This window comes from Notothenia rossii (genome assembly GCF_949606895.1).
Source record: "Notothenia rossii genome assembly, chromosome: 6".
Taxonomy (NCBI): domain Eukaryota; kingdom Metazoa; phylum Chordata; class Actinopteri; order Perciformes; family Nototheniidae; genus Notothenia; species Notothenia rossii.
In genome coordinates this window covers 20,363,398-20,389,725 of record NC_136909.1, presented here as the reverse complement: position 1 = coordinate 20,389,725, position 26,328 = coordinate 20,363,398, and the positions used below count along the sequence as shown (strand labels likewise).

The window sequence follows — 26,328 nt, the reverse complement described above, 5'->3', positions numbered from 1 at the left end:
AGAAAAAAAAGGCAGATTGATTAATGAGTGTGTCAATTGGAGATGTGCCAAAATAAATGTATGAATGGCTAATCCACTTCAATTTTTTTTCGTGATTGATTGAGGACTTTTACTTCACTGTTGACTCACTCTCCACAGGAATCTTCAATCAGGGTGAATTTCTCAAGCGTGAAAAACCATTTGAAAGGAAGGCTGAGAGGGATAGAAGAAATAAGAAGGTCCTTTCTCTTTTTCCTGCTTGGAAAGCTCATTATTCGTCAAACTCCCCTCTGTCTGAAAAGTACCCTCCTTCTCTAAATTACCTCACTTTCTTAGATCCCGCCTCACCTCCCCAAAAGCCCACACTGTGTGAGTGACTAGTTTTTCTTCTACTGCACCGCCTCCGTTCTTATTGGCCCTTTCATTCCCTCATCTCGCTGCTGCTCCCTCCTCTCTTTTCTCCCCCCCCTCTCCTCTTTTTACTTCTCTTTCTCTTCATTGCTGGTTGCTCACACCAACCAGCTCCCAACCAAAGAGCTCCTCTGTCTCTCTCACACTGGGTTTTAAACCAGAACTTTACTTCTGAAAGAAAACATTACTCCAGAGGAACTTATTGCTGAAGTCTAAAGGTACAGAAACTACTTCTATTTTAGTATTTTACCATTTTTAAATGTGCCTGCAAATGCATTTTACCATTTGACCGTTGTAACTGTGTGTATCTGCATGTATGAGACCTTGAATCCTTATCAGCATAACAACACGTGTGTTGTAGTGACTCAAGTGTACGTATAAGGAAGTGTGCATGCCTTTACATTTGTGAATGAAACACACACATTCTTGACGCATGCATTTCATTTATGTCTTTATGCATATTTTGGGGGTTTCATGATTATTAGGCTCCGGTAATCACTCCTATATGCTGCGTTTTGAGTTAAGCATATCAATAATACAAAGCACAACTTAAAATGTGTTTTAAATCTATTATTATCTGACTTAACTAAGAGTGTGACAAAGTGCTTCTCTACCTTTCATCATTGTTTTTTTTTTGGTCAATCAATGTTTTTAACGCTAGGACAATATGTCTTCCCTTTCGACTAGGACACTTAACAATACTTAAGCCAAAGGATGCGTGTTAAAAAGAGCAGGGGTTCATCAGCACCTTTAAGGCGTCCTCCTTACAGTTAACTTGAGTTCCTGCAGGTCAATAACGCATCTGAAGACCCAGCAGCAGCTATGACTCAGAGCAATGGGGAGAACCCACAGAGGACCCGGAGCGGGCTGCAGCAGATCCGGGCCGGGGTCCAGTCCCGATCCCTGCTGGCCAAGAAGAGAGTGGAGAGCATCACGAAGGACGATTTGAGAGGATGCTTCATGAGAAATTCCTTTGTTATCCTTACTGTCGCTGGTGTCATTATTGGTAAGTGAGAACCTTTTCTTGGTCTAGTAAGACTAGTCCAGGCACCACATGGTAATTTAATTGATTGAATATTATTGGAGAAGAATGTGTTAGCACTTACAGAAAAAGGCAGGAGATTTTCTGTCTCATCATTACGTCTATCTGGTGTAAGCAACTCCCCTGTAGCAGGACGGAAGAAGGAAAAGAATAGAAACAAACGGTGGAGGATGAGAGAATAAAGGGACCTCAGATGAACCTAGCAGGCAGGCCTTAGTCTGACCCGGCAGCTGACCCTTGACCTGCTGCCATTAACCTTTTCAGTCGGTCTCAGTAGGAAGTAAGCCAGGCCCACCCACCGCCTGCACATCTGCAACCCTGCTAGAATTACACCATGTCATGACAAACACACATCCTGATTGCTGCATTCAGGATAGAGTTAACTTCACTTCAGGCTGCCGGGTCAACCACCTGGGCCCTGTTGGTGGATAGAGCTGCAGGGGATAAACTGATAGATGAATATAAGGTTTCAGAAACTGAAGAATATCACACAAAAAAAAAGTTAATCAAGTTATATACAATGAGCAAAGCAAATGCAATTCCTCGAAACAATGCTACTCATGCTTAAACCTGGATCATCGGAGCCCCAACTCTCCTGCACCATAGGCAGACTACACTGTATTTTCTATTTTATAATGTGAGTCTGCAAGGCATTTTTGTGTTACAATACAAACCTCAGCCCCCCCCCCATTCATAAATATGCTTGATTTTGCTGTAATATGCTTACATCAAACAACATGTGTCAACTAGATTATCTGGTCTTGAAATTCTGATCAGGTTTGGACTTTTCTTCCACATCTTATTATCATTGCAGGCACTATCATGGGATTTGGCCTGCGGCCTTACAAGATGTCGTACCGGGAGATGAAGTTCTTCTCGTTCCCTGGGGAGCTGCTGATGAGAATGCTTCAGATGCTGGTGCTGCCCCTGCTGGTTTCCAGTCTTATCACAGGTAAGAACATCAGTTCATATAATTTAAATTAGGACATCTTCCACTTTCTTAATTAATTAATAAATATGACCTATTACTCTTGTAGTCTTTTAAAGTTTCACACAGACAGACCATCAAGAACACAACATGTTAGCTAGCTAACGACGGCGAGGACGTTTTCTTCTATTCTCATACCAGATAAGAAAAGAATTAAGGGCTATTAACACACCAGTTAATACCCCTTTCGGAAATAAATCTACGCCGTCGCTTTTCTCCGGACTAAGGACGAGTTCTTAGATTTTTTCCCCGGCAACTTTCCTACTGAGAGCGGTCCCTCTCCACGCCGTCACCACGGCAGGCAAGATGGACGCCTCTCTCCCTCACACCAGGGGAGCCGGGAACTCAGTTGCAAGGCTCTGTGGCCCTGTGGGTTCAAGATCTCGGACACAGACACACACCAGGTCTGCTCGTCCTGCCTCGGGCTGGAACACGCCCAGGAGGCTGTCAATAACCCCGGCTCGTGCGGACATTGCTCCGGCTTGTCCCGAAAGAGCCTCCGCCGTCGGCTAGCTAGCCAAGCTAACCTGGCGAGCATGGGATCCCTCGTGTACACTGGCGCGCCGGACGGCTACCAGGACACGAGGGCACCCACCGCTAAAGTCGAACCTTTGTGTTGGTCTGGGGTTCATCTACAGCGCCAGCTGCGAAGCCAAAGTCCCACCCTGAGTCAGGCTGGAACTCGGTAGCAGCGAGAGACGTGAGATTGGGACCCCTGGCTACGCCAAGCTGGGGCTCCCAGCTGGACCTCACCATGGCCACACTCGCGGACGATATCCTGGAGTCGGAAGGCGTGGAGAACGAAGAGGATTCCTCTGAGTTCCTACTCTCCGACTCAGATGAGCAAGAAGAGGACGTCTTCATGCCACCAGCTCGGGCTGCAGTGCCGGGAGCGATGGCTGCTCCCCCAGGCGACAGCACACCAGCTTCGGCATGTCTCAGCGTGGACCTGCAGGCCGTGTGCCAACGTGCTGCATCCAGGCTAGACATCTCATGGCCCGAGATGGCCAAGGAGACCTCTAGGTCCCGCTACGAGGGGAAAAATGTGCCCCAAGCAGCGAGGAGAAAGATGCAACTCCTGCCGGTTTTTCCAGAGTTGCTGGATGAGGTGTCGGTCTCCTGGAGAGACCGGCCCTACAGTAACAAGGCCCCAATCCAGGGTGCCTCCTCCCTGGACTGTGACGGTATGGAGAGGCTCGGCCTGCTCCACATACCGCCAATGGAACCGCTGGTGGCAGCTCACCTCCTCCCGAGGATGACGTCTGCACCGAGCAGGAACCCCACGCTACCGGTGAAGGCGGACCGACTGCAGTCCACACTGGCGGATCGAGCCTACAAAGCCGCAGCGTTGTCCGCCAGGGCCCTCAACATCTCCTCGCTGCTAACTGCCTACCAGGCAGAGCTCTGCGGGGATCTAGCGAGCGGATCTGGGCCAGCCTTATGGGACGAGATCGCAGCGGTAACGGACATTTGCTTCCGGGTACAACGCAGCGCGGTCCAGGTCACGGGCAAGATCATGGGCATGATGGTGGTGCAGGAGAGAGGCAGGTGGCTCGACCTGACCAACCTCCCAGACCGGGAAAAGAAGGATGTGATGGACATGCCTATCGTTCCCGAGGGCATTTTCGGCTCTGCTCTGGTCTCACTACAGCGGAGACGGGAGTCGAAAAGGAGAGAAGACGAGGCCCTCCACCCCTGTCTTCCTCGGAGGGTCCAGCCGCCACCTACAACGGTCTCACGGCAGCCCCCGGCCCGAAATGCCCCTCACCCTGCTCGGCTTATGATACCGAGGCAGCTGAGGCAGCAGCCCGACCCGAGTCCCCAGCCCAGGCAGGAGACGGGGATGAGATGGCCGAGCAGATCTCCAGTTCCGGCAGCAGCCGACCCAGATCCCCAGCCACCTGACGGGAAGGAAGAAGCGAGCAACCTGACGGCCTCCTCTTCTCCCCTCTGTGAAAGAGCTGCGTTCTCCAGCTCCAGATGTGTTCCTGCCTCGAGAGATGCCTCAACGCCATCCTCAAGTGCACAAATACACATGTCTGTAAAATATTGTTATGTTATTTTCTGGACCTATTGTTCCCCTTTTGAGAGCAGCTACGGCATCTCAAAAGGCGGACATTAGAACGGGTCTGTGAAGGCACCTTCGCCACGCGCATGCGTAGTGGCGACAGGAGTTTTAAAGCCGCCTTCGTCACGTGCAGACGCAGTGACGACTGGGGCTGTGGAGCCTCCACTGTCACGTGCAAATGCAGTGTCAGCTTGGGCTCTGAAGCCACCACTATCACGTGCAAGCACGGTGGCGGCTGGTGCTGTGAAGCCTCAACTATCACGTGCAAAACGCAGTGGCGGCTGGTACTGTGAAGCCTCCAGCATCACGTGCAAACGCAGTGACGGCCGAGGTTGTTAAAAACACCACCACCACACGCATGCGCAGTGTCGGTGGGGATTGTCGAATTAAGGTACTACTGTGCTCAGAAAGGACCCCAAGAACGTGACAAAATTGAGACTCTGAGGGTGGGAGACATGTCTCTGCAGACTCTAAAGAGAAATCAGCAGGAGATGTTCACAATGTCTGCCGGGGACTTTCTCGAGACAGTAACATGAGGCTACGGCCTCCGACCCAATGTCATCCCCCCCTCCTCCCCCGCTCTCGGGCATTCTGTACTCACAGGCCCGGAGAGAGTCAACCCGTTTTCTGAGAGAGGAGATTCTCTCACCTATAGAAAACAAGGCTATATCTGTGATACCCGTCGAACAAAGTCAGAGCGGCTCTCATTCCAAGTATTTCCCTGTTTTCAAACGAAGAGGGAACGGAACTCAGCCAATATTGAGATTATTGAGCTCCAAGCAGATATCTTAAAAGATACAGCTTCAAAATGCTCACTCACACATCTTTAATATGTCTCGTGCGACAAGAAGGACGACTGGCTCACATCAGTCAACCTGGGAGATGCATGTTTACACACTCCAGCATATTACCCACAAAGGGAATATCTGTGACTTACATCTCAGGATGTCCCTTACAAGTGCGGACTGCTTCTCTTCGGTCTGTTCTCAGTCCAGGAGGGTTTGTACGATGTACGGAAGCCGCGATAACCCCGTTAAGACAACAGGGTATTCGCCTGGCAACCTACCTGTACGACTGGTTGCTTCTCGCACAGTCAAAACAGGGGGTTATTACACGGAAAAATGTCCCCGTAATACACCTGTTCAACCTGAGTTTCATCATAAACACAGAAGGGAGCATGTTGTTCCCAGCCCAGACTGTACTTCCCCCGAGGGAGTTTCAGCACTGGACAGCTGCCCTCAGACTGAACCCCGCGCAGAGTAGTGGTCACTATGAGATGCGTAAAATGGCACTGCGCCGCCGGCTGCACCCGACTTTAACTAGTATGGGGCATGCTTATGGGTGCTGTCTTATTGCAAAGAGGAATCTCCACGGACGCATGTCTGACGGGCTGGAGAGGTATTTACAAAAGTCGACCTGGGAGGGGGTTTTCTGGAAAAACAGGAACCTCCAACGGTCGCACGTAAATTACCGAGAGTTTTAGCGGTGTTCCCCACCCTAAAACGCCGTATGTCTTCTCTCAGAGGACACCATGCCCTCGTGAGGATGGATAATACGACAATATCGTATGTAAACCATTAAGGAGGTTTTGCGTTCTCCTCAGTTACATGCTGGCACGCAAACTGATCTTGTGGTGCCACGGTCACCTCCTCTCCTCGAGAGTGAGACATGCACCAGTTGTGACGAACCTCGGGACAGCCCTGCTGCCCAGAGGCATATCACCATATGCAGACTGGACTTCACATCAAATGGTTGTGAGTCAGCTGTGGGTGTGTCGCGGCTGAGCCACGATAAATCTGTTCGTATTAAAAAGATTATGCTCATTATCAGCTATTCTTTCAATGCGCGGTCTTATACGCACCGTTGGGCGTAGGCGTACTCGAGCACGTTTGACCTCCGGTTCCCCCGCGCGCATTCCCACCCCTGGCTCTGAGAACCCATCTCTGACCAGAGTGAGAGAACAGCACCACGCATTGATCCTGATAGTTCCGCACTGACCTGTAATGTACTGGCAGGCGGGGATTTATCAGTGGCTGTGCGGTCAGCCATGACAGCCCCCCCCCCCTCAGGGACATTCTGTCCGGGGCAGGGGGGACGATGTTTTCGCCCACACCCGGGGTGTCTCGTCCTATGGACCTGACCCGTAGGTGGTGCAATCTGAATACAGTGAGTCTCCCGAGGGGCGATGGGCACTGCTCAGAGTGCGAAAGTTTCCTCCATTGTGTCTCGTTATGACTGAAAGTGGAAGATGGGGATGAAGGATGTCCTTAAAAGAGGACACACCTCTTTTCAATGTCCCGGTGGAGTGATTCTATCATTTCCACAGGACCTAATTGGAAGCACAGGATTTTCCAGGTCACTAGTGTCCTTATGGGACTTGACAGTGGTTTCAGATGGGCTCACTCGTACCTCATTTGAGGCTCTGGGAGAAGCTGTCATGAAGCATCTGTCACTAAAGACAGTGCAATCACTGGCTCTGGCATCCGCCAAGCGAGTCAGTGACTTCATGCGCTATCTGTGCATCCTCCACGCACCTAGTTCATCCCAGGGCAAACTAGAGTGTTGCTGAGGCCCAATCCTACCTTTATCCTAAGGTGGTTGGTTCAGATACCCCAATTGACATTGAGGCAATTTTCTTCGCCAGCAGTTGAATTTGCTATGTCTAGCCCGTGCATATGCACTTATGTGGACAGATCAAGGGAGTTTTGTGTCATAATGACCAACTCTTTGTGTCCTGGGCTAACCCTTACAGGGATAGGCCCGTTACTAGGCGACGGTTCTCCCACCGAATGGTAGAGACCATTGCTTTGGCCTATACGAGTCGGAAATTGCGGGCACCTTCGGGTTGCGTGCTCTTTAGACTCGGGGTCTGGCTACACCCTGGGCTGTTTGCTCAAGGGTGTTTCCATCCAAGACTTTTGTGCAGCGACGGGCTGGTCCTCGCCGCTCACTTTTGTCCGCCTTTACAGGCTAGACGTCTCTGCTCCCAGTGTGGCCCGAGCAGTGCTGGGCGCCCCGCTGAGTCAGAGCTCTACCTGTTAGGTTCTGGTTGGTTTGGTGATTTTCGAGATAAGCTCGTCTGGCAATACGGGAGTTACGATTTCCCATAGTGAGACATCGAACGGAGTGTTATGAATGAGAACTATAGGTTACTTACGTAACCCCATTTCTCAGAGTAACATGAAGTGAGATGTCTCACCAGACGGCCCTCCTTGCTATGATGAAGCGAGAAGAGGTGCTTATTTTGAATGACGCATGCGTCGTGGACTCGTGGCGCAAGCTACTTATAGGGGGTGGATTCCCTGACGATGACGTTGAGATCACCCGCCAATCAGAATTGGCGTAAATGAGATTGATGCTTCTGTTTGCTCCGCGATGAGGCGCATCCCATAGTGAGACATCTCTCTTCATGTTACTCTGAGAACTGGGGTTACGTAAGTAACCTATAGGCTTCCTGGCATCTATTATATGAATGATGCCTCACTAGATAAATTCCACCAATGTCCCCTAGAGGTCTGAAGTAAATCAAAGCATCAGTTTTTTACATATTGGAAAAAGTAGGTCAAATTTGTTGATTGTTTATGTGGGATTTATGTTTGTGTTTTGCAGGTAGCATGTGTTTTCTGTGTATAATCGTAATACCAGTGACAGTGCTGCTTGTTGTTTTGTGGCTCCACTGACTAACGTGTAGGCTACCTAATATCTGGCATCTGAGTGAGCCAGCTGTTTGTTCAGCCAACGCTCTAGTTGGTTTTGGGCATAGCGGTGCGTGTTGGCATGACCTCATGTGCTATACAGACGGATAAAGGATGATATGTTTTCAACCCTCATGCAATCACGTGCTTGGCCCATGTTGTAATGCTCTTGAAACTTAATACAGCACAACCAAAGTGATCTAAGCTTTATTTTGTCAATTTGAATAAGAAATTCAGAGCTGTTGGGCTAGGTAACTTTGTGGTTTCTTAAAGATCTCTGCAACTCAGTATGTATTTGGACCTATGTTTGAGCAAAAGACAAAAGCCTTTTTCTCAGTTATAATCAAGGGATGAAATTAGTTCATTCGTCACTGTTGACATAGTTCACAAAAGCGAGTCCGACACGCAGGCAGGCCTTCTCCCTGAGGAAAAGGGTTTGTCCAGACTCTACTTGTAATGGAAACAAATATGTACAGTAGAACATGTGACTTTCCATTCGTAAGCAGCACTGACTGGCAAAGGCGGGATATACTGACACCAAATCTCCAGAGCAGTGATTGACCGGGCAACAGGCCCGTCTCCTAAAGGGATGACAGACACACTTTGCCTGATAATAACCTGCTTTGTGCTGCAGCAGGGCGTAACATCAGCATCCTCTGACATCATGTCACATGACATCAGCTACAACACCAACAAAGAGCGCGGTCTGTTGTCAAGTCATCCCGCACACGGCTCCTTTCTCATGTCTTAAGGGATGTGCCTTTTGAACTAATCAGATACAATATTATTTTCTATAAAGATTTCATAGGACTATAAAAGTCCATTATTATTACAGATAACACACTTAAAGGTGGGGTATGTAATTGATTTCAAAAACACTTTTTGTTATTTTCCATGGAATGCTCTTAACATCCCGATAGCAATGAATATATTAAATGCTTTGACAATAAATACATAAAATAATTTAGTCTGTGGAAGCCGTAGTACTGTAAAAAGCACGACCAATCATTTTAGCCGGCCCGGCTAAAATAACTGGATGGCCTACCTGCCTGTCAGCCTTCCATCTGTGCACAAACTTATCTTGTGCCCTCATTGGTCATGTGCGCGTTTGTGTGTGTTGGAGGAGGGGCTCTGTAAGGGAGTGGCAGATTTTTTCCGGTTGTGTATTTTCAAATTCTAGCGCACTCGAGCTGGTTTCTCCAAAATTACATACCCCACATTTAACATGACATTTTTTTTAATATATATTTATTTTCTTGTTTTTATAGCGTCATTTTGTGTGCAACTTGATGGATAGTCTACACTGCACCAATAAAATACCTTACACTTATTCTGGTCATTTTGCGTGAAACAACTCTAACCATAACCCTAACATTAACCCTTGCTTCTACAGAGCATATCAAAATAGAGCGCATAGCACACAAAAAATTCAAACAGTAAATGCATCAATCTTCCCCAACACCTACTTGAAAATGAAGTTGAACAAATATCTTAATGGTTAAGTGTTCATTCTAAAATTAAGTTAATATAAAATGTGATTATTGTTATCTTCCATAGTCCCCTGCTATCCTTAATTCAAACACAACATCTAACATTTAATTTCATCCCACAGAGGTTACATCAGCCAGCTGTCGGAAATGTTGTAGAGCAGATTGAGGGCTGAGGTCACAACAAGAACAGCACCGAAAAAGCATTATGTAACTGTGACTGTAAAAAGTAACTGTTTCACCAAAACAAACAACACACACAAACACACACACACCTGCATATGCAGACACATTGCAACTCACTATCTTAAAGTTACTTGGACTTTCAAAAAAATAATCAGAATAAAAAATGTTTTGTACTTTGTCATGGGAGAAAAGGATCGTTTTTAAAATACTGTAAAACATTTTCTAAACTCCTGCAACACAGCTGTTTTAGTCACCATTTATTTGAGGCTCACTTTTTTCTCCCACGGTCTTCAGATTTCCGCTTAAACTTTGACCTCGTTTGAAAGTAATATGAGACGTTTTAGGTGACTTTGGAGAAACACAGCAACCATTGATCTTGAAGAGAGTTTGAAAACTTTAGCTGTATGTTTATCAGTGTTTTTAACCCCAAAATAAAGGCTTGATTCACCAACTTTCCAACAGGAACCAATATCCTATACAGCATAAATGTGATTAAGCTCTATTTTAGAGCTGTGATTGATTTATGCGACAGAGCAAAACTTTGAAAATAACATATTTTTGGAGATAAAAGCATCAGAGCTATGCTCCTTTGACTTCCTTGCTGCAAACACGAGGCCCCTGTGTAAACTGAGTGTCACGCTCCTTGCTGAATTTTGTTTCTTTGTGAAGTGGGTTGTCTCAGTTTGAAGAAATTTGCTTCTGAATTTTGATCCTGTCCAAAACTGAGACAGAATAGGGAATTGGGAAAAGGGGCCCTGCAAGGTAGAAAATGAAGGAAAGCAGGATTAGAGGACCGGCAGGCAGGGGAACCAAGGATACAAATGTATGAGAGACTTCAGATAAACGGCTCAATGCATTGGTCGTCAAATATGTGTTGTCTCAAGGCCTTTCAATAAGAGCTGAAACACATGAAGGGGCTGGACAGGAAGAAGGGATGTGGTCAGTAAAAGGAGGAAAAGGAGACTGATTACAAAGGAGGTCATGTGGAGGAAAGGAGGTGGAGGGACTGGGAGTCAAGACAAGGCCAAGGGTTAAATGACTGGACTGATTCTCTGTGAGTTAGCCTTATTGAATAAAGGCAGCAACATAAAGGTGAAGTTAAGTGATGAACAAAGTTAATGTGAACAAACTGTGCTATAAATATAATGTCTAGACCTTTCTTAAAGCTCTGTGGATGTACATTTTTTTTAATGATTCACCAAAAACATCATCAATATAAATGATGTAAGAAGCAAGGGTCTTATTTGGTCCATCGATCACTGCAAGACATTACCTTGTAAGTTTTCTTTTATTATGTAGAGATATCTTCTGACTGCATGCCTTGAGGCAAAGTCTTGCTAGAACTGTGAGTCGTCAGTGGATGTTAATTGCCCTCTGGTCAAACCCAACTATACCCCCCTCTAAAGTAGGCCTACTTTTGTGTTTGATGAACATTCCCCATTTGAGAAAGAAAGTCATTCTCCTCGCTCTCCTTCATACTCGCTTCTTTTGTTCCTTTGAGAGGATGAAATTGGTGAGGCTGCGTCCGTTGTTGCCTGGACAACAGGCTGGGGATCATTATGTGCGTGCAGGGCTGACTAAGTCAACAAGTTTTCCCAGGGCTGTCAGAAAAGAAATTGTAGGAGAGCAGAACAGAGGGGTGGGAGGAGGAAACGGGTGGCTATGAAAGGATTGCAGCAATAAGATCAGTGTGCAAGAAAAAGAGAGAAGGGAGGTAAAGATGTGGGGGCAAGAGGGGAGGGGAACCAGGGGGCACCCTGAAACAAAAGGAGGTACAGGGAGGAGGTGAACAATTTGGGAGAAGAAAATGAGGGAGGGAAGGATGAGGAGAATAAAAGCCTTAGTCGTGGGCCTATTGAGACAAGAGGAAAGGAGAGGGGCAAAGCAGGGGCAGTAGGGGCGCAGTAGTAGGGACACACACGAACACACACCACACACATACAATTTGCCACATATAAAAGGAACACATATATCTTCCATCACACAAGCCTGCTTTGCCTCATAAAGCTCTGAATAAAGGAAGACAATAGCCATAATAGGAACTGACACATTGAAACGGAAAAGTCAAGTCTATTGAGGCAGCTTGTCCCTTTCTAAATCCAGTTTCCTGAATGGCATGTCTTTCTGTTTACCATCACTATCCTGACCTGTGTTTAATGCTATTAGAGTTGTAGACAACGGTTTAGCTTCCAGGCTCTGTGACGTCTTCAAACTCTCCTCTGGCTCCGATTAAACGTCACTTTCTCCAGTGGAGGTTTGTCAATTCTTAACCGAAAACAAGCTTTGTGGAAACTATTTCTCAAGCAACCCAAAATTGATTCCTGTAGGAGTTATTACCCAACATACTGTAACAGGGAGCTAAATATTTCCTTGGAAATTCATCATCAGCTTTTGTATTATGTTGCAAGAATCTTTTTCTGCATAAATCATAGCTCTGTTAGTCACCTTGCCCTCACACATATTCAATGGAGCTCAGACTGTTAATCTTTAACTAACAGTCTCTGAGTTCAAAACAAACTAATGTCACACTTGGAGACATGCATCACTGTTACATGATCAAATAAAAGAAAATATTTAAATGAGGCCAACCCTACTATAGGTGAAGCTTTTTGCCCAACTATCAAAACCACAAAATCTAAATTGTATTGGCTTGTTTTTACAGAGTTTCTCCCTGTAGCTATAATATTGTATCTGTATTTAAAGTCAGATAATGTATACTAGATCTCCTCATGGGTGCTGTACAGTAGGTGTTGTTTTCCAGTAAAGGTCAGAGCCAGATTGTGTTCCCTGCCGCTCTTTGTTTCCACAGATATCAAGGCAGATAATACAGATGGGTGTATTCCACCTATAATCACAGCACCTTTTCCCAGATCAACTGTAAGCTCTTAGGGACACAAGTAACTGACACATCTATGCAAACTGTAAGGTCACAAGGCAGCATGACTAAAGATGAAAGGGAGTTTTTTTTTCCATTATGTAGAACAATAGAAAAGTTGCAGTATTTATTATGACAGTAACTGAACTTTGAGATGATTATATTGTTTTTTAAACACATGCTTACTCTCATGTACAGTATGCAACATGAGACCAAATAAAGCTGCTAACAGTACAGTGCTGTTGCTGCTAGGAACTGAAATGTCTACAGCTTGAAAGTATTTCCATAATTCTGATAATGAGTACAGCTACCAGCAGATAAATACTTTAAAAAACTCTATTGAGGATATAACCTTTTGTACTGATACATTAATGTAGACAATGTCCTTCTCAGGTATGGCAGCTCTGGACGGCCGTGCTTCTGGGAAAATGGGTATGCGGGCAGTTGTGTACTACACCACCACCACTGTTATTGCTGTGTTCATTGGTATCGTCATGGTGCTCATTATTCATCCTGGACAAGGATCAAAGGATGAGTTCACCAACCAGCAGAAGATTGAGCAGATCAGCCCTGCTGACGCCTTCCTGGACTTAATCAGGTACACACACATTTATGGGACAACAAAACACAGTCACAAGAGAACTCCGGTACACTTATTCTGGCCCAAATAGTCTATATATTGCATGTTTTTTTAGAAAATGTCTATTTGTTATTTGTAAATCCTAATACAAATTTACCTATTTTCTATTTCTCTAGAAATATGTTTCCCCCTAACCTTGTGGAGGCTTGCACCAAACAGGTAACCCTCTCACCACATCCATTCTTTATCTTTTTCCTTCAGTTACATAATGATTTGTTTCTAAATGATCTTGCTTAAGCCCATTAAAGTAAACATGCTGCTATGGTTAAGCCTCTCAGGTACAGGGTATTGCAAATTTCATTCATGTGAACTTTAAACTGCTTACTGGAGATCTCTGTTGCACTGGAAATTAAATTATTAAGCAACTAAATCTGAATTTGCCATCATTATCAAAGCATATCACATGTCCAGTACCCATGCTTACACAGCTGAGATGCTAACTAAGGCCACTTCAACCTCCTTATTAAAACAGATCTTAATATACAGCAATTTAGATATAGGATATCTTTAAAAAGTCAAATATAGTTCTTAAATAAAAGCATGCATATACATGTTATTGCAAAAGGATTAATCATTGTTTAACCCATTTGTCTTTGCAGTTTAAGACACAGTATGCCAAGAGAATAGTCCATGTGAAAATGACTGTGAACGACACCATATTCAAACTTAATGGTAGCGAGATGACCCGGGAGGAGATGATCCCGGTGCCTGTAGCGGTCAATGGAGTCAATGCTCTTGGCCTGGTTGTGTTCTCCATCTGCTTTGGTCTGATCATCTCGAGCATGGGGGAGCAGGGGCGGCCCCTCAAGGACTTCTTTGACTGTCTTAATGAAGCCATCATGAGGCTGGTTGCCATAATCATGTGGTAAGGATGGATGGATAAGGCTAACGTAAAATAAAATGCTGGGTCTGGATTACAAATTCATTACATTACTCATCGATCCTCAGGTATGCCCCCATCGGTATCCTGTTCCTGATCGCTGGTAAGATCGTGGAGATGGATGACATCTCATCCATGGGCGGACAGCTGGCCATGTACACTGTGACGGTCATCTGTGGCCTGCTCGTTCATGCCCTATTCGTCTTGCCAACACTTTACTTCCTCGTAACCAGGAAGAACCCATTTGTTTTCATTGGCGGGCTACTGCAGGCGCTCATCACCGCTCTGGGAACATCCTCAAGGTATGTGGTTGTGTTATATAACTTAAGAGCAACTAAAGACTTCACAGACTGAACGGTCAAGATAGAATGTATTATAATCTTCCTTAATACAATGTAATACTTCAATACTGGATGATAAAAAGTATATTAATTGCCCAAAAAATACTTTAATAATGTATTTTACATTTTCCTGATATTATGCATTTCAAAACGGCAATAGTTGCTTTGTTAGATTATTACTAGAGCATTGATTTTGGACTTAGTATGTTGTCAGCCTTCTTGATGCTTAAACCCACACGTGGTCAGATGAGAGTCATAAAGAGGTGGTTGATTATTCATAATAGGCTATGTCTCTGTTTTGCTGTTTTAAAAAAAAAAATCCATCCTCTCCCTATATCCTTCCTAAGCTCTGCCACATTGCCCATTACTTTTAAATGCCTGGAGGAAAATAACAAGGTGGACAAGCGTGTGACCCGTTTCGTGCTCCCTGTTGGCGCCACCATAAACATGGATGGAACAGCTCTGTATGAAGCCCTGGCTGCCATCTTTATTGCTCAGGTCAACAATTATAACCTTGACTTTGGACAGATTCTCACCATCAGGTAAGTTATATACAGAGCACCTGCATCACAATCTACCGTATGCTATTTAAACATAAATGAATACTGTAATTCATTCAATAACTTTAAGGTGGATTCAACAATCCAATCCAATACACTTCTTGTCAAATGTATTGAATGTCTGCCTACCTGTCCATTTTGTGTCTATGACCCTATCAACAGGGTCCATACATAGCCTTGGCTATGTATTTCTCACTATATCTATAAGTGAGAAATAAACAACACACAATATTAGTCAAGCAATAAGGCAACAGGGTGTCTTACATGCCTGAGCACATTTCAGGAAAAAGGCCATTGATACACATATACAAAGAAAATGGGAGTGAGATGGACAATACATCTGGCGGGGGAAAGTTTCTTTTAATATTCCTTTCAATTATCAAAATGTTTTCTCTAAAATTGATGAATCCGGCGTTAAGAGAGCCTGAGAGGACTTGATCCAGTAAACTATGCCTGGAACTGCTCTGGAATATTTCTAGTACTGGCACATTTGTCTTTAATTAAGTAAAGAGATATTGCTTAACCAAGCATCTCAAAGCCTCAAATCCAAAATGGTGGAATAATAATAATAATAATAATGCATTTTATTTATATAGCGCTTTTTCACAACTCAAAGACGCTTTACAATATTAGGGAGGGTAGACAAACAAGGACAGGCAAACAAGTAAGTATAGTAAAATAAATAAAAAGGCAGTCAAGAGGAAGTTGATTGAGAGGAGGGGGGCTTATGGGTAGACAGAGTTGAAAAGATGTGTTTTGAGGCGGGACTGAAAGACTGTGAGGGACTCAGAGTCACGGAGATCTTGGGGGAGGGAATTCCAGAGCCTAGGAGCTGCCACTGAGAAGGCTCTGTCCCCAAAGCTGCAGAGTGTGGATGTGGGAATGGATAGGAGTCCGGCTGCGGTGGATCTGAGGGACCGTGGGGGTTGATAAGGAGTGAGAAGGTTTGTGAGATAAGGGGGGGCCAAATGGTGGAGTGCTTTGTAGGTGAGGACCATCATTTTGTAATTGATTCGATGGGAGACAGGAAGCCAGTGGAGCTCTTTGAGGACTGGGCTTATGTGATGCCATGATTTAGTATGTGTGAGGAAACGTGCAGCTGCATTTTGAACCCGTAAAGAAGTGAGTTGCAGTAATCAAGGCGGGAGGAAATGAAGGCATGGATTAGTCGTTCGGCTGCGGGGCGGGTGAGAGACGGTAGGATTTTTGCAATATTGCGGAGGTGGGAAAATGAGGTTTTGACTGTTTGGCGGATGTGAGGTTCGAGGGAGAGGGTGGGGTCAAAGATTACGCCAAGGTTGCGTGCCTGATTGGAGGGGGAAACAATGGTGCCATCGATGGTGAGTGTTATGTTAGTGACCTTGCGGAGGGTGGATTTGGAGCCAATAAGGGGGAGTTCTGTTTTGTTGCTGTTCAGTTTGAGGAGGTTATGTTGCATCCAAGTTTTAATAGCTGTCAGACAGGAATCGATGTGGGTAAGGGGTGGGTTATGGAGGGATTTGGTGCTGAGTTAGATCTGAATGTCATCAGCATAGCAGTGGAAGTCCAGGTTGAAGTGGCGGAGTATCTGACCTAGGGGCAGGATGTAAATGATGAAAAGGAGGGGTCCAAGTACTGATCCTTGAGGAACACCTTGGGTGACTGAAGCTGTGGCAGAAGAGTGGTTGGGGAGGGAGATGAAGTGGGATCGTTCAGTGAGGTAGGACTGGAGCCATCTGAGTGCAATACCTTCAATACCAATGTCCCTGAGTCGGGTGAGCAGGATGTTGTGGCTCACGGTATCGAAGGCTGCACTCAGGTCGAGGAGGATGAGAATATTGAGGGAACCAGTGTCAGCAGAGGTGAGGAGGTCATTGAGGACTTTGACGAGTGCAGTTTCTGTACTGTGGTGAGGACGAAATCCAGACTGAAGGGGTTCATAAAGCTGGTTGGTTTGGAGATGGCAGTGAATTTGTTTGGCTACAATGCGTTCAAGAGTTTTTGAGAGGAATGGTAGGTTGGAGATGGGGCGGTAATTAGTGAGGGAGGAGGGATCAAGACCAGGTTTTTTGAGGATTGGAGTAACGGCAGCAGTTTTGAAGGCAGAGGTGACGGTTCCATGGGACAGCGAGGAGTTGAAAAGGTTAGCAAGATAGGGGCAGAGGACGGGGAGGCGGGACTTCAGGAGAGGAGTGGGTAGAGGGTCAAGGGAGCAGGTTGTGGGATTTGAGGAACCGATCAGATGGAGTATTTCAAGTGGGGTGACAAGGTTGAACTGGGAAAGGCGGCGCTGGGGAGGAGGAGTCAGGAGGTCAAGGGAGATGGGGGGAGAAATGGTAGCGGTGGAGGTTGGGGGAGACGCTTGTAAATCAGATGGAGCTGAGAAGGAGTGGTTAATGGTGTTAATTTTGTCTGCGAAAAACTGGAGGAATGAGCTGCAAGTAGCAGAAGTAGAAGTAGGGAGGTTATCAGCACGAGGTTTGAAGAGCTTGTTAACTGTGGAGAAGAGGGTCCTGGGGTTACGGGAGGGGTCAGTGAAGATGTTGGAGAGGTAGGCAGATTTAGCGGCAATAAGAGCATCTCTGTATGCATTGAGATGGAGTTTGTAGCTTATGTAATGGACTGTGAGGGATGATTTCTTGATGAAGACGTTCAAGTTGGCGGCCTCGCTGCTTCATTTTACGCAGTGCGGGTGTGAACCAGGGTGAGGAGGTCTTTAAAGTAACAGTTTTATTTTTGAGGGGGGCTAAAGTGTTGAGGGAGGTGAGTAGGGTGGAGTTGAGGTGGTTGAGCAGATCATCAGGTGAGCTGAGGGTTGCGTCCAGGGGGAGGTTAGACGATAGCAGTTCAGAGAGATGGTTATGGTCAATGGAGTGTAGATTACGGAAGGTGATGTTTCTGGGTGGGCAGGGGTTTCGGGTGGGGGAGGCAATGGTGAATTGTATGAGTTTGTGGTCGGAGAGGGGAAATGGGCAAGGGTCGAGGTCAATCACTGGGAGGTTGGTAGAGCAGACGAGATCAAGAATGTGTCCTTTGTCATGGGTGGGGAAGGTGACATGTTGGGTGATAGAGAAATTGTCCAGTGGGGTTGTGAATTCGGATGCCAGCTTGCAGGTGGGTGAGTCAATGTGAATGTTGAGGTCACAAAGTAGTAACAGACGTTGGGACAGGGATGAGGCAAGTGTGAGGAACTCAGTGAAATCGGAGAGGAAGGAGGGATGAGGTTTAGGAGGCCGGTAGATGAGGATGACTGTCAGTGAGGGAGGGGCTTTGAAGGCAATGAATTCAAAGGATGATACTGAGGGGAGGGTTAGTTCTGTGATCTGGATGTTCTGATTGTGGATTACAGCAAGGCCGCCATCACGGCGGGAGGGGCGGGGTTTAGTGATGTATTTAAAGCCAGGGGGGGATGTTTGGTTGAGGGAGAAGAAGTCATCGGGCTGTTGCCAGGTTTCGGTGAGCAGAAGGAAATCAAGGGATTTTTCCAAGATTAGTTCATGGAGGATGAGGGCTTTCTTGTTGAGTGATGGGATGTTAAGGAGGGCAATATTAGTTGAGTGGGAGGGACGTGGTATGGTCACAGGCTGAAGAGGTGAGAGGTTGTCCAGGTTGACAGTGCGGGGAGGAATGTGAGATGGGGGGGAGGAGCGGAGAGGAGGTGGAAGGAAGTGTGTTATTATCAGTTTTTGGTGGTTGAGGGCAGAGGCGTCAATTGGGTATGGCAAGGTATGGCAGCTGCCACACCTTGGCTCCAGGGGAAAATGTAAATGTTCGTTTTAAAAAAATAAATTTATGGAATTACTCTGTGTCAATTTGTATTGATTATTCTATTATTTAATACATATAAATTAAATACAAATGAAAATCAGAACAACACAATCGATTTCTCTAGTCTAGATATTATCTTTCCCAATACTTATCGTAACGTATCCCCCCTCCCTATCTTGAAATGTGGTATCTCCTGACGAGAAGCCGCCGGAGGTCAGAGCGGGTCATGTTATCGCGGTTTTTTTTATTTTTCGGCTAAGCTAATTAACTAAAATGAAAAGAAAGCAAAGAACTTTAGAATCTTTTTTTATCAAAAAAAAGGCAGGTGAAGGTGATGGCTCCAATGTTGCCCCAGCAGCAGAGGGAGAAGGACCAGGTAGTGAAGGTGGGATTCAAGCTGTTAACGAGGCTGTTAGCCACTCCAGCACCTGCGCCGGGGATGCAGATGCTAACAGGGAGACGGAGACTACATGCATGGAGGCTGAGAACTCGTCCACACCGACTTCTCGAATTGAATCCGAGTCTGAGTCCCCACCAATTTCTCAGATTGAAAGAGCTGGATCAGACGTGGACAGCGATAAGGAAGGTCAAGGCCCGGGTGCAGCAGCAGTAGCAGCCTCTGGGTCAACTGGAGCAGAGAAGAAGGATATTAGTGGATGTAAAACAGACGGACTCAGGCGTCCTCGTTTGACCCACTTCCCAACTAGAAATGGAAGACGCTTTAATGTCAGTGTGTATCAGGAATATGACTGGGTTGAATATTCTGCGCAAGAAGATGCAGTTTATTGCTTTGCATGCCGTCATTTTGGAGGAGCCTCAACTTTAACAGGTGACAGGCATGGACTGCGTGTGTTCATAGACACTGGATACACATGTTGGAAGAACATGAAAAAAAATCTCCGGGATCATCAAGGGAGCAGTAGACACAATTGTGCTGCATTAGCGTGGTCTAACTTTAAGGCTGTGATCAGCGGACATAAGGAATCCATCGCAAGTCGGATTGACGCAAACAGGACAGATGAGGTGCAGGAGAACCGGGCTCACGTCAAATCCTTGTTCAAAATCACGTCATTTCTGGGAAGACAGGCCCTCCCTCTCCGTGGCCACAACGAGAGAGATGAGGATGAAAATAAAGGAAATTTCCTTGAACTTTTGGACGTTATTGCAACAGATGACGTGAAAAGCAAACAGGAACGCAGGTATGCGCACTATTCTTCCCCAGAAGCCCAGAATGATATGGTGAGAGTTATTGGGGAAAATATCAGAAGTATAATCATAAATGAAGTAGGAGAAGCACGGTACTTTTCAGTGTTAGTGGATGAAACGAAAGACCTGTCTAAGAAGGAGCAGCTGGCCATTTTGATCCGTTATGTACATGACGGGATTATAAAGGAAAGAGCCATTGGAACCTATCACATGAAGGACCTGACAGCTGAATCCCTGGCCCAGAAAATAATAAAGGAATTATCGAGTTTAGATATTCAGCTGTGTGTTGCACAATGCTACGATGGTGCAAGTGTTATGCGGGGTAATGTGCGATGACAGGCTCACAAACCTCATGTTGATGGCTGTTGAGCCTGCTGTCGTAAAATCCCTGGACGCAGATGAACTCGTCAATAACTTTGCTGCTTTGAGGACCCGCCGTTATCCACTTGTGGAATAATTAATAAAGTTAATCTCAAAGTAAGATACCCAAACATCTTATTAATATGATTTCTCTTTCTCTTTTCTTCTCCCTCCCTCCCTCTCCTCTCTCCCTCCCTCCCTCCCTCCCTCTCCTCTTTATATTTGGACTTTAACAGTTTACAGCAGTTTACCTGGTATGTTCACGTGATATTGTTGCAATTACATAGTCAATGAAGTGAACAGAAAGAGTGAAATTGTGTCAGAAAGGCTATTACTGCTGTCTAACCCTGCCGCTTGCTATCCATGGTGCTGAAAACGGATGCGTAACGGCGCATTTGACTGAATTGATTGATTGACGTGCGTAGTTAAGTGTTTGTGTCCATAGTTACTTGCGCTAGCGGGATGTGAGTGAGGCTGCATTTGAAAAAGTTCAAATTTTCCTAACCACACAGAAAAGCTACATAGCAGACTTGTCACTTTTGTTATGATTATTTGCTGGGCATGTATATTGATTGATACTGTAGTTAAGTCATGTGACTAGTAACCTTGCCATACCTTAGCTTTGGCTGAATTGACGCCACTGGTTGAGGGCGGTGGAATCCACTGCAGGTATTGCGGCCAGCTCTGAGCAGAGGGCAGTGGAATCCACTCCAGGTATTTGGGCCAGCTCTGAGCAGAGGGCAGTGGAATCCACTCCAGGTATTTGGGCCAGCTCTGAGCAGAGGGCAGTGGAATCCACTCCAGGTATTTGGGCCAGCTCTGAGCAGAGGGCAGTGGGATCCACTCCAGGAATTTGGACCAGCTCTGAGAAGAGGGCAGTGGAATCCACTCCAGCAATGAGCTCCCCATTGACATCAGGACAGCAGAAAGCATACACATCTTCCGGCGCAGACTGAAAACTCATCTCTTTCGACTCCCCTTCGAGCGATAGAATTACTAACAAAGCACTATATACTAATAAAGGACTGGCTTATCTAAAGCCAGTTGAGTAGCACTTGAAATGTTTTGGCTCTATGAAACCTGATGTACTTATATTATTCTGCTTTCTTCAAGTTTGTATCTTCTTGGTTGAATGCACTTATTGTAAGTCGCTTTGGATAAAAGCATCAGCTAAATGCAATGCAATGTAATGTAATGTTGCAGCTTTTTGACCAGGGCTTGATGGCAGATAGTATTTCAGCCAAATGAATGAATTACAAGTGACCCTCTTTAATCATATTACCAAGGAGGGGTTGGAGTTCAATAAAGGGACCTGTCTTTTAAAGTTTCACTGAAAATGAATGACAATTTAAAAAAAAAATTGCACTTTTTCCCAACAGTATCACAGCCACAGCAGCCAGTATCGGAGCAGCTGGAATCCCTCAGGCAGGACTGGTCACCATGGTGATAGTGCTAACGTCTGTAGGCCTTCCCACTGATGACATCTCGCTTATCATCGCTGTTGATTGGTTCTTGTAAGTGTCTGATATATAGAGGCAGAGCATCCAACGAAAATGAACACACAAAACAAACATTTGGTTAGCATTTTATAGAAACTGGTAAATGCTATTCAAATAAGATAAGTTAGTTAAGAGGGTTGAGGTAACATCAGGAATATGAAATCCATTATCCCTCCCATAGCGAGGGGATTCACAGAGTAACAGCAAAGGTACAGGGAAGGCAATATAAACGCAAGTGGACTAGAAGCCAGTAAAAACAATAATACATAATACAATGTTCATATTGCACATGAGCAGTGTGATTGCAAAACTCTGTTATGTTACAGTAGTTCAAGAATTATGCAGTATGAGTTCAATTAAACTCCTCCCAGGGGGATTTTAGGGGGTAAATAGGGATCAAATTGGTGTGCTCTGCACTATGGATTATAGGAGAGCTTGCAGGGACACTCCCATCACATTCCTCGTCCCCCTATCCATCTGTTTTTATTCAGTCGGGGTCCAAACCCAGTGCAAAGCCTTCTCCTCTTATCCACCGCCTGTGTGCTTCATGTGGTTTCAAGATTGCCTGGAGCGATTAAAACCATTCAGTTTACTTATCATCATTTTTGGTTCACACACATTTACAGACACATGTAGATTTAATTTTCTACATCCAAAATAAATTGGTTGATATTTCATACTGATTGTCTTTCTTCGTCGTTTTGTCTTCCCTTGTCATGTCATTTTTGTCTTCTTTTTGTTTCATGTTGTCTTGTTTCATGTGTTTGTGTCTTGTTCTAACTTGTTTTGTGTTGTGAGTCCCGTTTCATCTTGTTGTGTCTCGTTTCATCTTGTTATGACATGGTTCATCTTGTTTCATCTTGTCGTTTCTTGTCTTCTCCCTGCCACCTGTCCTCACCTGTTCACTATCTTTCCTCAGAGACCGACTGCGCACCATGACCAATGTCCTTGGAGACTCCATTGGTGCAGGTATAGTGGAGCACCTGTCTCGCCACGAGTTGCAGAAGAAGGACCCTGAGGTGGGAAACTCGGTGGTGGAGGAGGCAGAAAAGAAGCCGTACCAGCTAATCTGCCAGGAGAATGAGTATGAGAATGAGAGACCTGCTGACAGCGAGACCAAGATGTAGATTGTTGTTCAGGCTGCTTACATTCTTAGGAAAACAATTGCACTGCATTGAACCACGTTCTCAAACTAAGCCCTACTTAATTTGAATACCTTTGTCTCTCAAGTGTGGAGGGACCAAATTAAATTGATCTACAGCTAGAATATATTTCAACCAAGATGAGTTATACTTATGTGTGTGAGCTTCCGAGACAGATGGTTCACTGTTGCTTTGTTTTTTCTAAAAGTTTGTATTATGATGTTTCCTAAGAGTACTATGTGTTTCTGCCATAGGGTGGCAGGTATTTGCTATTACAGCAATAATGAATTACTCTTTAGCTTAGCCTTGTTGCTCTGTGGCCGACACGCCATATCCAGCTCCTCTCTGAACTGTGACGACTGATCTCCCCCACTAGAGGCCAGTACTGCTGTGAGTCTTAACACCACAGCAGATTACCGCCCAAACTTGACTTTCTCTGGCTTTAAAATGGTTGCTTTTCTTTTGTTTGAGTGGTGATGTATGTAGGTGAAATGGTTGTGAAAAATCTGTTTGGAGACTCATGGGAAAAGTGTTTGATACCATGCACATATAGGAGGACCATGTCCACTTTTTTTGGGAAAAGGGCTGCTTATTTGCAAACTTCTGTATGGACATTAGTGGCTTTATTTTCTACGATTTGGTGGAGGGATTATGTAGGCCTACTGTAATTTATCCTAAAACACACATACCAGTCCAACACAGGAAGTGCTACACTTTTCAGAATATTTTGGCAACTATCTAACCCCTTTTTGTGACACATACTGCTCAAACCAATCATTTCAATCATAAAGACTGGCAAACCAAAATCACTCAGCCGTGTTTTTACCTGTACATTTGATCAACTTAAAATGTAAACTGTAATAATATCAAGATATCAACCAAAAAAAAAAAAACACCAAATATTATTGTCAAATGTGGGTAGTTTCATCAAATCATACCTGCCCATGCCCGGAAAAAATATTGCTAACCCGTACATTAACAGTACTGCTAAAAAAGGAAAATAGTGATTTTTGTATTATTGAAATCATAATTTTGATTGTGAGTTTGCCCTATAGGGGATTTAACTCAAAATGATTGGGTTGAAACATTCACATGTCAGTACGAACTATTGTTTTGTATTAAATTAGTAAACCAGGTATTCAGTAGGCTGAATATATAATTTTCTAATCCTTTTTTTCTCAAATCAGACTCTTTAGATAACTAAATCTAATGTTTTATTCCATTTGATTAAATATCAACGCATGTTGTAAAGTAACACATTTGAGTTATTTTCTAATCTTTTTGTATCTAACATTTAGGCTTACTTGAAAATATTAAGTATATACATAAAAAATGCAACATTTATATAATCTTTGCTTTGTATAGAAGATTATTTTGAATATACTGTGTTTGTATAGAGAAATGTAGATAAACATGTAAATTAATTGTAGATTTAAATTGTAAAAGGTTCTTTGAGGATTTTGTATGTAAAGATGTTATTACAATGCTATTGCCTAAAGATCAAAACTAATAATCCCTCTAGTTCCTTTTACAAATGCAAAACTGGCTGATTTAAAGGACCAATTGTTATGTTACCTGTACGAACTTGAGGAAATGAAATAGTTCCTTTGTTTACAGTAGCTGGTGTCTCTTTTGATATGAATGTTTCACACATGAATTCATATGTACCTGCAAACACACACACACACACACACACACACACACACACACACACACACACACACACACACACACACACACACACACACACACACACACACACACACACACAAACACACACATTTGAACAATATTTGTAGTTCTATCTTGCATGGATTTTTATCAATAAAATTTGTAATCAGTTTTTGTATCTTTTTCATTATTATAATAGTTATCTGAAATACGTGTGGATTTTAAAATCAGCCTTTGTTTATGTTTCAATGATTATATGTATTTGATGTTTAAAATTCTTATTTAATCGTTGTTTGGCATCCTCCCGGATTAGCTAGAATCTAGGTAATCCGGGAGGATGCAATGTTAAAAACATTTCTAAAATGTTGTCATCGTTGTCCATTCTTTTATCCTATTTTGTTGGTTTATTGTACTCATCTATTGCATGTGTGTCCAACCATCCTCTGTTGCTATTTTGAGGTTTCTTACTTTTTTATCCCGTTAAAGTTTTTGGAGAGGTTTTAGGAATCAAGGGTCTAAATACGGAGGGTGTTGTACTGATTGTCAAGCTCCCTAAGGTAATTTTACAATTTTTGATATTGGGCTGTACACATAATTGACTTGTCTTCACCTAAATAGTTTGGACATTCCTGTTGAGGCAATAACTGCCTGTTAATCAGCAGCATGCATACGAGCTGTCCCGAGGTATGGAACAGATACTGAACAGATTAGTGAGTATAGAAGATGGAGGCTGTATCTTGTTAAGGGTTATTCGTGGTTGTTGGTACTGGAGGGGCAAGTGGTTTTCATTTACCTCAACCAACCTTGAACTTCCTGGCTAGAACTTCAAACCAGTATTATTTCTCTACAGTTTCCTTCAACAACACATCAATATTTCTAAGAATACTGTAATTGTCATATTTACCAAAGGTTGATGCTGACCCCTTGAGGTCAAACAGTGATTTGATTTCCAAAAAAAAAGTCAGTATATCTCTTTCACATTGGGCAGACTAAGGCACTTGTGTCATGTTTTACACATCAACACAATGTATCTTGCTGTTGGCACATTTTGAGATATTTTATAAATGTACATGCAAGTCCCTTAATTTTATGTGTAAATTCTCCTCTATCCTTTGATTTAATTTGTATTTCCCAATATATGTAAATGTAAATTATCCTTATTGATGTTATATGAATCATTCTGCAAGATGAGTGTGTAATTGTGCAAGCATTTGGACAATAATTCAATTTGATATAATAGCTGCCCTGTGTGTGTTAAGCTCCACCACATTTATAAGACAGCAAGTTACTGGTTACTTAGCTTAATACAATTGTAATGCATGGCCTTGCATTATTTCTGAGTGGAGTGTACTATATTTTAAATAATATCTAACATAAAAAATATTAGTAAGCTATAACGCATTAAAGATTAAACAGTTTGATGTTGATGTTTTGGGTGATTCCATGGCCAGTTTTATTGACAGAAAGTATATGTATATATTCTATTTAATTAGCAGTTTTAAAGTAAATTTAGGCCACCAGATAAGTTAAAGTTTTTTAATTCCTCTATTT

General features: G+C 44.1%; 1 protein-coding gene across 4 annotated transcripts; it reads left to right on the top strand.

The window, feature by feature from the left end:
• The first annotated feature begins 453 nt into the window (after window positions 1-453).
• Window positions 454-24,949, top strand: slc1a3a (solute carrier family 1 member 3a). Of its 4 annotated transcripts, none has more exons than XM_079687587.1 (10): window positions 454-608; window positions 1,180-1,396; window positions 2,247-2,384; window positions 13,125-13,329; window positions 13,488-13,530; window positions 13,971-14,236; window positions 14,320-14,553; window positions 14,940-15,134; window positions 21,845-21,979; window positions 22,884-24,949. In XM_079687587.1, exons 2-10 carry the CDS (start codon window positions 1,213-1,215, stop codon window positions 23,089-23,091), a joined length of 1,608 nt encoding a protein of 535 aa, XP_079543713.1. In that variant the 5' UTR covers window positions 454-608; window positions 1,180-1,212; the 3' UTR covers window positions 23,092-24,949. The 4 variants fall into 4 exon arrangements, with proteins under 4 accessions (XP_079543713.1, XP_079543716.1, XP_079543715.1 ...); XM_079687590.1 differs by having other exon boundaries at window positions 474-608; window positions 1,171-1,396; XM_079687589.1 differs by having other exon boundaries at window positions 477-608; window positions 1,161-1,396.
• Window positions 24,950-26,328: the final 1,379 nt, after the last annotated feature.

Coding starts and splice junctions, on each gene's coding strand:
- slc1a3a (XM_079687587.1), top strand. CDS start 1,213: ATGACTCAGAGCAATGGGGAGAACCCACAGAGGACCCGGAGCGGGCTG. Junction 14,237..14,319: donor CTGGTTGCCATAATCATGTG/GTAAGGATGGAT, acceptor ATCGATCCTCAG/GTATGCCCCCATCGGTATCC. Junction 14,554..14,939: donor GCTCTGGGAACATCCTCAAG/GTATGTGGTTGT, acceptor ATCCTTCCTAAG/CTCTGCCACATTGCCCATTA.